Here is an 18257-nt window from a genome sequence, read left to right as displayed (position 1 = left end):
CTCTAGAAGGGGAGAACAGGGGTTTGCAAAGCAGGGCTGGGAACATCGCTGCAAAGGTTTTGTGAGGAAGATCTGTTACAGCACCGTACAACCTCACCGCTTCACTAGGACTGAAGGGAGTTGCACCAGATTGATCTTGTAACTGGCCCTCATCCGCTTGGCTATGGAGCTGAACAACCTGGCAGATGAAGTGGTCTGATTTGGGTAGGCCAGGTCGCTGCTAACACTGAGGAGCTTGCAGGGAAGAGAGCGACATCAGTGAGCGGCTGTTCCAGAGCAGGGGGGTTGTTGGACATGTCGTGTCAGCAGTAGCAGACAGCCTCCTTCCGTAGGTGCTGAATGTTGTTGGGAGTTGCATCAGTGCCAACACGTCACTGACAGGCTGCTTGCAGCCCCTGTAGCACCAGGCAGAAGCCTACAGACGTTGAGTATCCTGGGATGAAAACAATTCTCTATTATGTTCTAGGGAGAAAAGCAGATGAGATCCTACCAAAAATAAGCAGCTTCATGGCAACTGGTTGCGGTTTTAGCATAACAAGTGCAAATGCATATGATTTGGGATGTTTAAGGAACATTTCTTTCCAATGCTCTGTTTGTCTTCACAAAATGTTTTCTTTAGTATTTTTTTCTTTTTAAAAAATTAGAAATCTAAAATCAAGTCCCCTAAAAGCAGAACTTCTCTGTAACTGGGAGTTACTTTGCAGAATTTAGTCTAGGTTGTTTCCAATATACATTCATTAGCCTGTCTGCCTTTTTCCTGACAATATTTACGCTAACGGTGGGGACAAATACAGTGGCGATTCAATAGAACTATAAAATATTATCCATGTGCCTTGTGATTCAGGACAACAGAAATCTAAATATTAAATACAAATATTTGAGATTATTTCATGTAATTGCCTTGCTTGTGGGATTTTTCACTTGTGTCTGTGGGGTCTCCTGGGGTGTTGAACTCACGAACAAGTATGCTTTCATCTTTCTGCTGAAAACGTGAACTTACATCTTAACTGGCTCATTGGTTCATTTTAGCAAACTCTGATTTGAGGAGTATCTTAAAATATACACAAGTAAATACTTTTTAAAGCCAGTCCTGTCTTTGCCCTGAAGAGAAATCAGTTTAGATACAAAGATAGAAAACCCTAATCCTGCAGAACATGCACATTTTAAAAAACCACCTTTTTCCCTAGCAGCATTGCAGTGTGTGACAGGTAACACTGCTTTACTAAAACATGCTTGTTTAAGCCGTATAACTATAATAATTTTCTAAGTTTCTACGACAATCAGAAAAAGCTAAGCAGGTATTAATGTTTGTGGGTTTATTTAAATATACACCACTGTTCTGCAGTGATAATTGTAATGCCACATCTTGTCCAAGTATGTTCTTGTCTCTGTCAAGGTTAGCAACACGTAGATGAATACAATTCCTTTCCGTAACAAAATTGCAAAGCATTTTACATTATCTTAAGAGGGCTACACCAGTTTTCATTGCATTTTACAGATATTAGCACTTTTTAAAAAATGTACTTTTAATATTAGAGGGTCAAAATAATCTTTCTGCTTAGCATCTCTCACCTGCAGCGACAGCAGGGGTGTTCCATTTACCTTAATACTTGTATAAACTATGCAGACATTTTTAAATAAAGTGTAATATATTTTATGAGCTAATAAGACTGAATGGGTAATTAAAGGTTTCTAGTGTGCATTACTATCACTTGCAAATACAGGACATTCTGGTAATCTTACTAAAGATGTGAATGTTTAATGTACTTTCACTGTTTCTACTTTGGTAGTCCAATGGGAATTCAGTAATGACATTTTGTCATGGCGAACTGTGAACATAAATTTGTACTGTACAGGCCTCATACTCTATTTAGTATACAGTGCATATATATTATGCTTGTTAATAAAACCCTTAGAGTATCATCTGTGGTCCTGTCGTCATACGCTGTGCGACAGAGAGCCACGGCACAGGGCAGGGCCAGAGGGATGCCCAGGGATCCCTGCCTGCTCCAGGCAGCCCTGGCTTTTCAGGAGGCCCTTCTGCAGCACCTCACACACCACCAAGGGAAGGAGCAGGCAGGCCTGGAGCAGGCAGGCCAGGAGCACGAGGTGTTGCAGGCGCTGCCTGTGAGCACATAACAAGCGATAGGTAAGAGGTAGCAGCCTCAAGCTGTGCCAGTGGAGGTTTAGATTGGATATTAGGAAAAATTTCTTCACCAAAAGGTTAGTCAGGCATTGGAACAGGCTGCTCAGGAAGTGGTGGAATCACCGTCCCTGGAAGCGTTCCAACCCCATGTAGATGAGGACCTTAGTGACATGGCTTAGTGGTGGACTTCACAGCCCTGGGGTAATGGTTGGACTTGATCTTGTAGGTCTTCACCCTAGTTGATTCTATGATCCTAGCTCCTGTGCTCAGCAGTGCATTTGCGGCAAACTCACAAAAAGTGGTTTACTTGCTTCTAATCACAGCACTCTGATCAGCCCATTGGCAGGGCTGGAGCACCAAACCCACGAGTCTGCGTTTTTTAGCACTTTCAACACGGGGCCTCCTCCTTTAACCATGCTATTCCCCACAGTGCTTGCCAAGGCCAGGGTGCCAGAGCTAACACAGGCCACAAGCGCATCAGTGTGCACCAATCCTGCTCACCTCCAGGCACCCCTGTGGGCTTTGCTGAGAAACGATGATGTGGAAAGCTGACAAAACAAGTTTCTTTATTTATTCACACCTTTCCAGCTGCCTGAAAGGAGTGAGCCCATTTGAATTCACTATGCATCTCTTAACGCCTTCCATTCCTTCGTCAGGGTATTGGTCTGTTGCTGCCTGGGACCCAGCAGATCAGCCCAGTCTGCACCTACACTCTCATGGTGCCATACAGAAGGGAAAGCAGGTACAGCAGAAGTGAGGCAATAAAAACAAACCCCTGCAAACAGAAATCAGAATGTGAGAAAATGGCTGGTGTGACTTCCTTGGCATCCTGCTTGAAAATAAAGCTTGCTTCCTGTAAAGCAAGAGTCTCTGTTCACAACATGCTGTTGATTTCCAGGGTTCATCTGGCAGCGAACCAGTCGGTATCTGCACTCCAGAGCATACTCAGCCAGCAGGACAGGTGAAGTAGGGGACTGAGCCACTGACCCAGCATGGAGCTGCCATGAGGAAGAGCGTATCGTGCCCTGTCTTCCTTAGCCCGCACACACCTACCAGGGGCTCCTGCACCTGCCGGGCTGGTAAGATCAGCTGTTTCATTTTTTCCCCAGCAGCAAAACGCGACCGATGTGCGTGTGCCTGCATGAGCGACTATTTGTTTTCCGGAAATCGCGATATTTCAACCGGCCACTGGGCGTCAGCCTCAGCCTGAGAAAAATGCAAAAATTGAGCTTCGAGACACTAATATGAGGAAACATTTCTTTTCTCGTAAAGAAATAAAGCCGTTCCTCTGCCTGACCTTCTGTCACTGAGTCAGATCCTCGTCCTGCAGGAAATCTGCTCAAGGGTTCACAACTGCTCTTTGCGTCTTTACTGCAATTTGTAGCCATAAACACACTTTTAACATACCCTCTACAATTAAAACTCTGGCCTGGCCAAACACTGACAATGTAAATGCACAGTGTGTGCTTCCAGGCCTGTGAGCTCAGCAAGAGCAGCGCTTCACACGGTTCTTACAAGTATGGACATTAGTATGACAGTGTTACAAGAGCTCAGCCAGACGCTCCTGTCCTGTAACTCGTGCAAGCTGCTTCCCAAGCAGCATCTCTGTGAACACGTTTTTTAAAGACCCTTTTAACAGCACATTGCTTCACAGAAAACAGCAAAAAAAAAGCATTTGGTATGTTCAGCCACAACAAAACTTCAACAACTTGACAACAACAACTTCTCTATCCTCTGAACAGCAACAGCTTCAGGGAAGGAGAAAAGGGAAGTTCCAACAGAGAACTCATGAGAAAAATAACAAACCAACAACAACCAACAGATTGAATCTGCTTTATCAGAGGAATTCAGAAGTGTATTTTAAGCAGCTGCAGCGTTCAGTGCAGTATGGATATAACTGAAATACTTGGCATGTGCATGAAAGAGTTGTGAAGACATAGGAAGGACAGCATATAAAGGGGTGTAACAGGGTTAATGACCTAAAACAATATAGATGACAGACCTGAGAAAATATTCCTTTCACATCTACCTACAACTTAGGTTTCAGAACAGTCTTAAAGACGAGGAATTTTTCCACAGCCCAGACCCTGTACATTATTTAGGACATAAAACCCTGTTTGCTGATGCATTACATTTACAGAGACTGGAAAGCCCGATTTGAGAAATTTTACTTCCTCTTTTCTCATCTGGTAAACAGGACAGAATGTATTCCCATTAACACATTGCAACTAAGCGTGAATGCTGAACATGTCCTTAGAGAGTAACGCTTGGGAGAGGAGGAGTCTTTCAGAAAGGAGGGGGACAGGTTTTCTGGCAGCATTCTCACTGTAAAGAGCAGAGTAGCCCTGAAGAGGTAAAGGCTACAAAACTCCTAATGCGCCTTATGAGCACTGGCCTCTGACTGAACAAACTGTTCCTTGGGTACCTGGGAGACGTACAGCACACAAGCCTTAAATTACAGACCTCACTCTGGCTGTAGCTGAAATAAAGAAGCCACCAGAGCTTACCCAGGGAACTGCCTAAGAGTAGACAGCCATGTTACAGAGACAGTGAAGAACCTGCACCCAGAGGGAAAAACCAGTAAGAAGGAAATATTGAAGCTTCAGCAGCACATTCAGGCCTCAGCCCCAGGTTTAACATTACTACATCTGTGGAAAGAGCCCTGCAGCCTGCTATAACTGGCTGGCTGGCTATGAGGTGTGCAATGCACTTTCAGCAGCACCCCATGGTGTCAGCTGGTCCTGGCCACCATGTTGGTATGCCATGAAGCACAAGTGACTCTTAGGGTAGGATAAAGCCTTCCTGAATTGAACTCCTACAAAGCACTAGGCTTATCTGTGTCTTTGAACACCCCCGCTCACCATAAGTAACCTGCTTTTCAAGCATGCCACATCCACCAGCTCCCACTGAAGTACTGAGGACTTAGCAGCCCTTTTTAAAGTACACAAACAAAGCTTGGTCCTGGCTTTGGGAATGGGGAGATCCCAGTTATGTGTTATCACAGAGGTCAGTGGCTAACTTCCCTTCACCTGAAATTAGGACTTAATAGAGAATTTTATCCCATCTTTCCAAAGCTCTACATTGACATAAAGGCACCTGGCATCGTACTGCGATAGCCAGTTAACCTGAGCTGGTCGGTGGGTGCACATCAATGTCACAGCACCTCTGTACACAAGGAGGCTCTCCCATAGCTTCCTGTCCACTGCTTCATCTAGCTACTGTGACACACACCTGGCAGGTGCTTGATCACCCACCTTGGTCAGTGGTAAGGAACACACCTTCTTGCTCACCACATGTGCTGCTCATGGCTGTGATCAGAGGGCTTTGCATTTCCATTGAGCCATAATTACACAACTCCACATCACCAGAGAAGTGAAACCACCAAATTCAATAACAGAGAAACAATGAGAGGTTTATTAGATTGTCAAATTAAACCCAAGCACAATTATTAGACGTTGCCTATCAACAAATACCATTAGTTTAATCAGATTGATTTTAGCAGAGAAGTCACCAATGAAAACTGCTTTTTCTCACATGCATGATGACTGGAAGGGCAAAGCAAAAGAGTTCATTGAAAGTAAAAGGGGATTCATCTCCAAACATCAAGCTTCTATCTTTTAGAAAACAGGGAAAATGAGCTCCCCATATAGCTTGATATGATCATGGCAAAAAGCAGCAGTATCGTACTATAAAAATTTCAAAAATTCAGATATTATTTTGAAGACAAAGAATACTGAATTCTATGAAATCATGACTTGGTAGGTAAATCTAGGCAAGTGGGAATGATTAGTACAATGAAGAGAGAATAATGTTAAATAAGGATTAATGGCTCTGACTTTCAACCCTTAACCAGGAATAAGCAACGGCAATTGCTGTATCTATCACAATAACATTTTGCTACTAACTAGGAACACCGTAAAAGACTACAAAAAATTCATTAACAAAATTATATGCAAGACAGTCAAGTCAGTTATTCACATACTGACTTATATTACTGGTAGAAGTAACATCACTCTGCTCCTCATCTGCTTCAACAGATATTGGCAGGTTAATGTTAATAGCTGCCCTCAGGTTAGCCCAGAAAAGGGCACGCTTGCTCCTCTCCTTCGGCCACTCCAGGTAGGTTCGCTTTGCCATCAGAGCCTTTAGCTTGTGATACCTGGCAGGGATAATGTAGGGAGGGATCGGCTCCAGTAAAATGAGGATTAAACTCTCAGAATTCTCGCTGAACAACTTGTGATGGGCAAAGTACAGCTCATAGTGGCACCACTCGCTCTGCACAAAGTTGGGGGACAGCACAAAGATCGACTTGTAGCTCTTCTCAATGCAGTTAATGATGTTCTCCACAATGCTCTTGCCGGGGATGAAGTTTCTCTCGTGCTGGCACAGTTGCATGCAGCCCTCGCCCTTCTCCAGGTTCGGGATCAGCTCGTCCTTCACCCACAAAGCGTCACGCTCACTGTATGAAACGAAGGCGTGAAACTGCAGAACGGTTTCCCACTCTGCAGGGTGGTTGTGCCAAGCTCTCCGCTTCGTCTGTGTCCACTGCCATGTCATCCGCACGTACCACGGCACGTCCAGGTAGATGCACAGGAAGGCCACGACAGCCACCAGCACCAGTGTCAGCATCAGAGCTGTCACAAGGAGCAGCACCGTGTTGCAAGCCAGCTCGCTCAGGTGGAAGTCCTTCAGCTGTGTCCCTCGCAAGTCCTCTGGGTATTCACACGTGTACGCCGCAGGCCAGCCAAACAGCCTCCCCCCAGACTGCCTCTCCCCACGGATAAAGCCTCGCAGTTCACACGAGCACTTGAACGGGTTCTTTCCGGCTTGGAGCTCCCTGACCCTTGGACAGCTCTGGAAGAAGTCGGCAGACAGGGTGAGGATCGAATTCATCTCTACGTTCAGGAACTCCAGGGATGTAAAGTCGCCGCACCCTGGCAGGTCAGCCAGACGGTTCGATGCCAAATTCAGCTCTTTCAAGGCTTTCAGCTCGGCCATTCCCCTTGGGACACTGCTAATCTGATTGTTTTGGAGGTTGAGACTTTGGATGTTGACTGGCAAGCACTCGAACACAGCATCTGCCAACTGATTTGAGGACAGGTCCAGCTCTGTCAGAGACTCAGCCCATTGGCATTGCACGTCAGCTCCCTCATGACGCAGCAAGTTGCTGCTCATGTCCAGGTATTTCAGTGATTTCATACGGCTGGTCATGAAGCTAACCTTGGGGAGGCTCTCAAATTTATTCCTCTGCAAAATAAGTAATTTCAAATCTGTCAGAGTGCCACAATTCTGGAACAGCTCATCCGTCAGGGCATTGCGAGAAAAATTTAAATACTGAAATGAGCTTGTTCTATTGGGGCAAAGCATGTGTGGCATATATGCGTCATATATTGTCAAACTGGCAATATTCATCTCTGAAAACTCTCTGTATAGTACCTCCTGGTTGAAATAATAAACCTTATTACGAACATGCTCCAAAGTTAGTACTTTCATGGAGCCACGCAAAGAGATTAATTGCTCCATAGAGCTTAATAAGGGTAGAAAGTCATATTCAGTCAGCTCCACCAGTGGTCCCCGAAAAGTCAAATTTCTCACAGTCAAATGCTCCACAGGTGAATACCAAATAAACAGGAAAATCTGCAAAATTATAGCCCACTGTAAATCCACAGTGTCAAGCATGAGAGCTGTTGTCTTGATTTCCTTCAGAAGTGCTAAAGAAGGAGAGGGGAAATCTTTATAGCTCAAGGTATATCTTAAATTAACTATTTTTAAGTTTTCTGAAGTGCTCATTCCATCATACAATAGGGGAAAACTGAAGTTTTGGTTTGCTGCAAACACAATGTGGAGGCTCCTTGTGTTCAAGGCTGTCAGACTCTGAGGCTCATACAGGGAAAAGTCTTCTAATGTTAGAAAGACAGTGTGCAGCTGCAGATGCGTTATATACCTGAAGTCTGACCTTCGTATCATCGTGGCACTTAATCCTAGGTACTCCAAACAAACTATGTTCCCAAATTCCTGACAGATGGGCAGGGCAGTAAACTTATTGAAAGACAGATCTAAATGTTTAAGATACACAAGAGTTTGACAGTAAAGTTTCAAAATGTTATTATGAGATAAATCTAAGTATTCTAAATCTTCATTAAAAATGAAGACACTAAAGTTAAGCTCTGTAACTAGATTATAAGAAAGATTTAATACCTGAAGATCAGAAAGAGAAATAAAATCTGAGATACCAAGTCCAGAGATCCTGTTATGTGACAAATCTAATACATGAGTATGGACTGGAATGTTTTCTGGAACATTAGTTAGCAAACTGCTTGAATAATTTGCAATAAATTCATTTTCCACAGTTGGATGGATATTATTCCATAGCGTGAATGCAAAGACACAAGCAAAGACATAGGTATTTGTAAGGTGTCCCATTATGCTTTCCAGGTTTATCTGGGTTTTTTACATAGACGCATATCCTTGTTCTCTATTCAATATGTCTTGGTGATGAATCCAGCCCTGTGAAAAAAAAAAACACACTAAATTTGCTGAAATAGTCGAATCACTGAATTTTGCTTTTTATTGCTAAATTAAAATTCAATATTAAATTAGGCAAGCAATAAGATTTTCATTTTTACATATTATTAAGTTCTTAATCTTTGCATCTTATTAAGTTCTTATCAATCCTCCTCATCCCCATTCTTTAATGCCAATTATTGATTATCTTAGTAGAAATTAACTCCCTTATAATGGGAGGTATACAATCAGTTGAATGTTATGTTAAGAAATAAAAATTTCTCAACAACCTTGAAAAATCTAAAACCAGTACAAACAGACATTAATGTATTTAGGAGTAAAGGAGAACACAACAAGTCTCCAATCTGTTCTTTCTGTACACCCCATATCCCCACACTTTAGGGGACCAAACTTCAAAAGCCCCATGGACCTTCACAGGAACTGGTCGAAAAGCAACCTCTTCAGTCAAAAGAGCCAAAGAATATTCCTCTTCACACCCCAAAGACCCAGGACATGACCATGCACCTCCTCAAGGTCAGCTGATCAAAGAAGCTGCTCAGCTTTGTCTTTCTTACAGCACAAAGGGGTCCATTTTTCCAGTAAGCCAAGAATCTTGAGGAGGAATTATAGTGTTTTCGCAAGCAAGGTTTGCATGCAAGGTTTTGGTAGCTAGAGGGGGCTACAGTGGCGGCTTCTGTGAGAAGCTGCTAGAAGCTTCCCCCCTGTCAAACAAAGCCAATGTCAGGCAGCTCTCAGACAGACCCATAATATCAAAACTGGTATCAAATCTGTACTCCAAGTCTTCTTATCCTCCAAGTCTCCTATCAAGCTAATCAGCTTTTAATTAAGGAAGAACACATGTAATTAACATCACCAAAAGCAATCAAAGAATAAATCAGTAAAGTATAAATTTCTACCTCAATAGAATCCAATTGAGAGTTCAAATTCTGTCTTCAAAAAGTGATGCTGGAATATCTGAGCACAGAATAACAGTGAAGTTGGGATGGTTGGTCAAAGTACAGTATCACACACAAGCACAAGGAAATACGACCCAGCTTCCTTCACAGAGCAGTTGACCCTGTTCTTCAGACTCCAGGCTGGTAAAGAACCTCTGGAATCAAATAAACTTTGATCTGGAACTATGTGGAGGAACTTTACCTTGGACAAAAGGGACACCAGGAACAAAGCAAGAAATGTTGTGAAGGAGATAAAAACCAGAAAGATATTCTCTCTCTGTGCTCCAGGGCCAGATGTGTTTCAAGTTACCATGTATGCTATGCTATACAGTGTGGCAAGCGATCATCCACACTATATAACACTGAAGAGTGCCACTGTCAAAAAATAAAGCACATATGTCTGGCAAAGAAATATTAAGGATCAATGGTTACCCTGCCAGCACTATTTTGGGATGGTATTAAATTAGAATTGGCTGAGAATGAAAATTGTCAGGCCAACAACTTGTTCCCCTTTCTTCTTTGCTGAAATTCAACATACAGATGAGCATTTTCACTGATATTTCAAAATGCAAGAATATCCTCCAACAGTAAAGAAACACCAGCACCTGACATCTGGAGTCCAAAATACATGTAACAAAAAGATGTAAACAATGGAGCAAATATAACCCACCTTCTGTGCATGAAATTAATCTCCGAGTGAAGAACCAGCCAAAGTCCTCTGCATGCTTGTTAGCTTCCTCAAAAGAGAGTTTCAAACACACATAATCTTCCAGCTGGGGAATATCACATGAAATGCTAACTCCTTAATAATTTCTACGTCAGGGAATAGAAAGAACAGGATTTTCTCATGTAGGCTATACAATTCTAAGAATTAATGAAATTTCCCTCCCATGCAGGTATTAAGAACATAATCATAGAATCATAGAATAGTTAGGGTTGGAAAGGACCTTAAGATCATCTAGTTCCAACCCCCCTGCCGTGGGCAGGGACACCTCACACTAAACCATCTCACCCAAGGCCTCGTCCAATCTGGTCTTGAACACTGCCAGGGATGGAGCATTCACAAACTCCCTGGGCAACCCATTCCAGTGCCTCACCACCCTAACAGGAAAGAATTTCCTCCTTATATCCAACCTAAACTTCCCCTATTTAAGTTTTAACCCGTTACCCCTTGTCCTATCACTACAGTCTCTAATGAAGAGTCCCTCTCCAGCATCCCTATAGGCCCCCTTCAGATACTGGAAGGCTGCTAGGAAACTTTTAACAGTCCAGACTCTAAATACATTTACTTCTGTAATATTTACACAACTGTAAGTTTAGGATGAAATAAACCTACCTGCAGCACAGAACATTCACCAAAGCAAGACTGTTTGAATAATTCTGCATTTCTAATTTCATTTCTGCTTCTGACAGTTAGGCAGATATTCTAGAAATTCATCAACTGTATCTCCTCTTTTGCACACACAGAAAAGAGGAAGCAGAACTCACTGCTCTACGCTGCCAAGTTATTTTCCTCAGCTAAACACACTAATTAATGTAGCACACTAAAGGATGGCAAAAGCTTAGATCACAAAAGCTAGTAACGGGCAAAACAGCACAGTTCAGAACCTTTACAGGTCTGCCACCTTTACACTAGAAATGTCTTGGATGGTTATCAGGGATACCTCACATTGTAGCTTCCTTCAAAAATCACAGAAAATTAACTATAGAGAATATTCTCTACGATATGAAAGCTGCAAGGAAGCCATGAAGAACAGAGCAATACAGGATAATCTGGGCATGGAGGAATCCAGTAAAGTAGCCATTCAATTAGTGTTTTGAACAGTGGCATGAGCCTAGGGAGCAAATCAACAGAGCAGAGAGTGAGTGCATTTCAAATGCAGGTATAAATAACCAAAACCAACACCTGACTCCCGTAAGTACCCAAGCTAATACAGCATGCTTCAGAAGGATTAGTTAGCAAGGAAGAAAGAAGCAGAGATGAGAAAATGAAGATTACATAAATCTGAATGAATTTTAAGATTAAATTCATGAAGTATGTAATGAATTCTTCAGGTCTGAGCAAGCTGGGGGAAAGCAGGGGAGCACCTGGGCCCATCTGGACTCAGACTAGCGCTTACTCCACCCTGTAAAACAGTGCCTTGCAGAAGAGTTGAAGGCAAGAAGGGATTCAGCTAAAGAAGCTGAGAAGTATGAAAATTCATTCTAGATTGCAGTGTCATCTATATTTCAAGCTTACATTAGATTCCTTTGAAACATTTTTTATTATGTTTTCAATTTTGTCAAGAGGAATTTAACCCTCTGCTTTGCTGAAAGATTTCCATTTTTCATTTTGAGACTGATGACTAAGATAGTCTGAACTGAAACAGAACTGAAACCATTCAGCTTTCCTCAGTGCAGTGAATCAGAGCAAAACATTACAGAAAACTCTGAGACATCTGTGACCCAAGACAAGGCCAGTGATCATGAATGTTTCTCAAGAAGCAGCAAAAGTCTGCTTGTCAGCTGATACCATCTTGTCTTCAAGCTAAAGGAAAAGTTCCCACTGCTGGGAACTTCTGTAATCCATGAAAAAAACTTTGCCACATGGACAAAATCAAATACAAATCAGCTTTCACCAGAACTGCCTCCAGTGCACACACTCCTGTAAAACACAGAAGTATCTACACCTTTAATCATAGTACAGTTAATTTCTTTATCACCCTTCTTTATGAGACTTCAAAATACATTCAAATAAACAGCTTGACATAACAAAAAATTTGCAACTGGGTAAAATAAAACTCCTGAATACCTCTGTTAAATCATTAGGAACACTGCATAATGTTATTTTTACGAATCAATTCAGCAAAGCTGTTTGGGGTTGCTTGCAGTTTACTGATTAAGTCATTTTGTATGATAGGCAAAACCTAAAAAGTGGTATATTTCTGTTTGTACACCCTGAAATGTACCAGCTAAGTATCATCCTTCCCATAGTTGGCATACATATGTTTGTGCAGAGACCTTGTTCCATTTCTGAAGTTTATACTGCTTGAGGGTTTGCAGCTGATTCTGTCAGTGAGCACCTATCTTCACAAACAGCCTTTCCTCAGGCTACATTTCATATTTCAGGCTGTATGTTGGGATTACCCACCCAGATAGAAACTGCAGCTACATTTGGCTGGGTATCAGAAGCTATTCAGAACCATGACGATGCTCAAAGGTGTAAAGAATCTCTCCAACTGGAACTGCAGAAGAGAACTTACATGTACAAAACACTGAGTTAAAACATAGCCAGAGCACTCATGAAAAGTTAATAAAATTATTAAATGTTGCAAAACCAGTGTTTGGTCATATCAAGGACCTTATCTTCAACTGCAACTCTCACTATCACAACTTCACCCTGTGTGTCAAGGGCTAAATGCCACCACAAGTCAAAGTGAGCAGAAACTGTACCACATTTATGCCCAAGCCTATTTAGCTTGAGTGTAAATAGACACAAGGAACAAAGCTGTGGAAATCAGACTGGTAATATGGAGCGACCATGCAGAATACAGAACTTTCTTGCTTACTGGCTTATCGATACTGCTTCCTCTTTACCAAACAGTGACTACAAATGAGTATTAGAATCAAACTCAGTAAATGTTTCTGAAAGAAACAATCAGACAAACTGAAGCCCTGAGTGAAAACACAGGTTTCACAGAGATTTTGAATCTTCCCCTCAACAGAATGCCTTCACCTCCCAGAGAGTGCCTTTCTTTCCCCTCATGCACCTTTCCCTGCTCTAACCTTCTGTAAATAACTTCAGTGCCAATGCTTTGTAACATTTCTAAAGCTAAAAGAGCCAAGTTCTAAGCAGGGCAAGCCACAGTGTGTTTCCTTTTTACTACACCCTACTTAAATATACATAAAAGCATTTACTTTCACTTAATTCTTCACATTTTCTAGGTTTTGGAGGGTATTTAACCCCTATGTTATCAGTCTTAGATTTACCATGCATGTAAAAATAGCATTCCTGCTAGTCAAATGCCAAGAATCTGCTCCGATATGGAGCAATTACTGCTTTTAACAGGATTACTGCTGTGATTCAATGTATTATGAAGACTTCTCACAACTGTGTAATACAGTTTGATCAGAAAGTACAGTATTTGAGGTCAGTACGGTTATCCTCAGATTCTCTATTGAAGGATATGAACTAGACTCAGAGATATTTTTTTAAATGGACTTGTGACTATAAAACCTGGACTGAAACATAAGATGGGATTTCAAGAGGATGAATCAAAATCTGCATATCTTTAAGCAGCTGAGATTAGTCATTAGTTCTTATTGTAACTAGGCAGACTGGGGCAGGGTTAGGAGGTTCTATATTTATGCTATGGGAAATTTCACATATCACTTCTTGTCTAGGCTTGAGCACCTCATGAATTTAGAATCTGAAAGTGGGGTGTCCCCATGTCCGATTTGTTAGGTGTACAAACAGGACACCAAACACACACTGAAAATACTTGCATGCTACACAAAAAAATACCAGTCGTAGAATCTGGGCACAGAAAAACTTGCCCTGATCTAAGGAAGCTGACCTCAAATGTCTCTGGTGGGAAAGAGAGGCTTATCTAAACACAATTTAAGAAAAATGGCCTTGCTTTGATTTTCCCTAATGGAGGACACTTTGCTTTTCTGAATGTAGGATTTTGGGCTAGCCAGCCTCCCCCTTTGTTTAAGTCAGCCATTGTGAATACTGCCTTAAATCTCCTTTTAGATATTGCCATAAATCCAGTAGACCGCTCTTCTGAAAGAGGAATTGGTAAGAACTTAAATGGGTAAATCTTGATTTAAAGTTTTCTTCCAGATTTCAGAAAACTTTTTGTATCCTCAGAACATTCTTCCCTCTTCCTCCCTTTACCTGTAAATTGTAGCTGTTGCCTGAAGCTTTCCATAGTGTTTATTCATGACTGCACTGGCTTTCAACTTCCCCTTGATATTGAAATGGATAAATTCTGAGTTAATATTTCTGTTGACTCTACAATGATTTCTATTGGCTCTACAAAGAGACAGTTAATAGCTGTCACTTGTTGGACTAAGGCTACAACCTCAAGGACTACATCCTCTGTATCATTAACCATTCCACAAGCTTTCTTAGAATTATATTCTCCCTGATACAACACAACCTATATTATGAAATCTTAACAGTACAACAAAAAACACTCCACTGAGTTCTTCTTTTGTCAAGAATGCATGAAACTAGGCTTGGAAATCACTTGGAAATGGTGCAGCAATATGGCAAAACCTTTCCACCCTTTTTCCAGATTTTCATTTGTAAAGATTATCCCCTGGCACTCAAAAGACATTTAGGCATGTACAGAGAACAAAAGATAATTAGCATCCTCTATCCTGTTCTTCTTACTACTAATGTGTATGTAATTGAACAAAATATGTAGCTTCAAAAGAAATCGGAAAAAAGAAAACAAAAAATCTACCTTCCAATCATTGTTTCTTCTTAGAAGAAAATTACAGCAATATCCAGGGACTAGATGGAAGAAGGATATGATTCTTCCAAATGTGCTTAATTTTCTTTCTCCTGGCATTCAATCAAATTATTTATGAGTACCTTCAACCTTTATTTAGATTATCCTATGAAATAACAAAATTAGCAACTGTTACAACACACGACCCCTGACTTGGGGTCTAACACTGGAGAAATCATCCTTTATAGTGATACCCCTTTTAATTCAGGAGTATTGCCAAGTCTCCAAACTTGACAAAAAGCAAGAGCATTATCAAAATATAGGCAAAGCAAGATCATAACAAGAAGTTGTCCTATTGTATAAAGAGCAAGAAAATATATCAAAATTTAGGTTTTAAAAGCTTTTCCAGTATAAACTCAAATTAAACTGACTAAACTTCCACTTAAGAACTGTACAGAATATATTGAGGGTCCAATATTAAGGTATTCACAAGTTATCGGTATAATACAAACCCCAAATGCTAAAAATACGTCTTCCACATAAATGAAACATATCATCGAGTTAGACCCATTCCTGAACTGTAAAAATTCTATTTCCATTAAATTACCCTGACTCCCTTAACTGTGGATGCAGTGCTAATACAAAGAGCTGCTATTTGGCCAGCTTCTTTGGATAAATTTACTGAACATAAGCAACTTTACTCTCACTTCTTACCCACATATTTGAAAGTATATCATACATTGCCTAATAACCCTCTATGGAAAACATGGCTCATTTACAAATAAGATGCAGAATATAAATCAGTCTTAGCTAACTAGCAACTGATTATAATCAGCAAAATGAAGAGCTTCTCACCAGAAATCCCCGCTTTCAAAAAAGCTGAAAATGCACTCGGGAAAAGACAAAACCAAAACTTCCTGTAACTATATCCTACTGTGTGACAATACCTAGAAACGCCCAAACTTTTTATATAAATATTTGCGCCGTCTACTGACAGCTGATGAAATAGCACTTGCTTTCCTCCAGATGTATTTTCCACATATAACATTACTGTAATTTCCCTGTTATTTAATTATTATTGAATGATGTGTTTTCGTGCTTTGCAATAGAATAAGCAGAGTAAAAAAGAAAAATAATTTTTTTATCAACTTTCTGTCTTCATCAAATTCATATGAAAGTAAGTACTTCTTTTGAGCAAGTTTTACACTGGAATTGATACATTTTCCTCTCTGAAATTAATAACGATCTAAGTCTATATGCATTATTCTGATTATTTTTTCTCATTTAGCTATACCAAGTTAGTTATCAAGTAGTTATCAAGGCTGGTTTATAAACGTACTGTTTATCTTATTTTAATTTCCATTTAATTGCAAAAGAAAAATACTATCACTGTCCTGCTCCAGCAGTGTTGTGATTGGGTAAAATAATGGACACAGAAACAATGGGTGGGGTCCTCTTTTTCTTTTTTTCATTAAAACAGAGCAGCAACTTCAGAACTGAATGCCCAAACACTTGAGTTAGTGTCCTGGCAAAGACATAAACCAGTATCTCTCTGTTTCTGTATAATATCAGTCAGAAATTCCATCTTAGCTGAAATCTAAATAGAGAACTGCCACACTACAACCTACCTTTCTGGGTTTGCATACCATAACCTGTTCATTGTTTAAGATTTGAATGTCTAAGGAAGCAACAGAAATAGTCTTAAAATTACTTTTTCACTACCTTTCTGGGTTTGCATACCATAACCTGTTCATTGTTTAAGGTTTGAATGTCTAAGGAAGCAACAGAAATAGTCTTAAAATTACTTTTTCACTTTAAAGCTTATTCTGTATATCATATTTCATTTCTCAGATTCAAGGGAAAAGAGGTTATCCAAAAATCAGAAGGGAAAGATGGGATGCGTAGTAAGCAACAGAATACAGAATCATAGAATAGAATCACAGAATAGTTAGAGTTGGAAAGGACCTTAAGATCATCTAGTTCCAACCCCCCTGCCATGGGCAGGGACACCTCACACTAAACAATGTCACCCAAGGCTTCATCCAACCCGGTCTTGAACACCACCAGGGATGGAGCATTCACAACTTCCCTGGGCAACCCATTCCAGTGCCTCACCACCCAGACAGGAAAGAACTTCTTCCTTATATCCAATCTAAACTTCCCCTGTTTAAGTCTGAACCCATTACCCCTTGTCCTGTCACTACGGTCCCTAATGAAGAGTCCATCCCCAGCATCCCTATAGGCCCCCTTCAGATACTGGAAGGCTGCTATGAGGTCTCCATGCAGCCTTCTCTTCTCCAGGCTGAGCAGCCCCAACTTTCTCAGCCTGTTTTCATACAGGAGGTGCTCCAGGACAACTGATACGGACAACTGACACTCTCTGCTGTTATGCCAATGAGCCTTTTAGTGGTACTCCATGATTCTATGATTCTTTCTCCATTTCTGTCTACAGAGAAGTGTATTCACAGCTGGTTTCCAAATGACAACTTAGAATGTTGGTGTATACAAACCTCACCATTGTCTGCTCGTAGCTATAAAGATTTTGCTATCCATCCCTAAGATGAGATAAAATCGAAAGATAAAAGCTTTCTTCCTCCCAACATTGATTCCTGTTTTGGAATGCAACAGTCTAACTGCCTGAATATAACCTACCTATACTCTAATGAACACAGAACCAGGCATACATTTTCTTAACATTCAGTAACCGCAGTAAATTAGAGACTCTTATTCAAGAGGATCTCTTCAATTAAGTGGCAGTACGAGCTGGTCACTGGCATAAAGTTCTCCAGGTCTGCCTATATGCTATAGAGAAACATATGTTAAAAAGCAAAATAAGCATATTACCATTAATTGCACTTAGATTTTAGCAGTGCAATCACTGGAAGAAAATTTAATATATTCCTCACATGTTTATGCATACTTCATTTTGTTAAAAGTAGCCAAATATAGTTGTTTCCTTCCATGTTTCCTTTATCTATTTATTTAAAGGCAAGTATCTTTTCTGAAACCCATTAGGCTGATGATGACACAGTAAATAACAAACTTCAGGGAAATCTGAGATGTGTCAAAGCGTTCAATCCCTATTGCTCATTTATTTCAAAACCACTTGCAATACTATCATAGTGAGCAAATACAAGCAAAATTAGTTACTGAAAAGTGAAAGAAAATTAGAAAATAAAAGTGCTAAATTCAAGAAAGCAATTTAGAGAC

General features: G+C 40.7%; 1 protein-coding gene across 3 annotated transcripts; it reads right to left on the bottom strand.

Moving 5' to 3' along the window:
• Positions 1 to 5655: 5655 nt before the first annotated feature.
• On the bottom strand, positions 5656 to 16179 carry LOC130598301 (toll-like receptor 6). 3 transcript variants are annotated; one of them, XM_057407599.1, is made up of 3 exons: positions 10277 to 10517; positions 9568 to 9625; positions 5656 to 8653 (listed from the first exon to the last, which is right to left on the bottom strand). In XM_057407599.1, exon 3 carries the CDS (start codon positions 8567 to 8569, stop codon positions 6113 to 6115), a length of 2457 nt encoding a protein of 818 aa, XP_057263582.1. In that variant the 5' UTR covers positions 8570 to 8653; positions 9568 to 9625; positions 10277 to 10517; the 3' UTR covers positions 5656 to 6112. The 3 variants fall into 3 exon arrangements, with proteins under 3 accessions (XP_057263582.1, XP_057263583.1, XP_057263580.1); XM_057407600.1 differs by lacking the exon at positions 10277 to 10517 and having other exon boundaries at positions 5656 to 7393; positions 8345 to 8653; positions 9568 to 10015; XM_057407597.1 differs by lacking the exons at positions 9568 to 9625; positions 10277 to 10517 and adding an exon at positions 15903 to 16179.
• Between the last annotated feature and the right edge of the window lie 2078 nt (positions 16180 to 18257).

Source organism: Pezoporus wallicus, unplaced genomic scaffold (genome assembly GCF_028554395.1).
Source record: "Pezoporus wallicus isolate ANWC-B61680 ecotype Strahan unplaced genomic scaffold, APGP_CSIRO_Pwel_v1 contig_2492, whole genome shotgun sequence".
Lineage (NCBI taxonomy): Eukaryota > Metazoa > Chordata > Aves > Psittaciformes > Psittacidae > Pezoporus > Pezoporus wallicus.
Note: the sequence above shows the minus strand (reverse complement) of the source record. Positions and strands in the feature narration are given on the sequence as shown.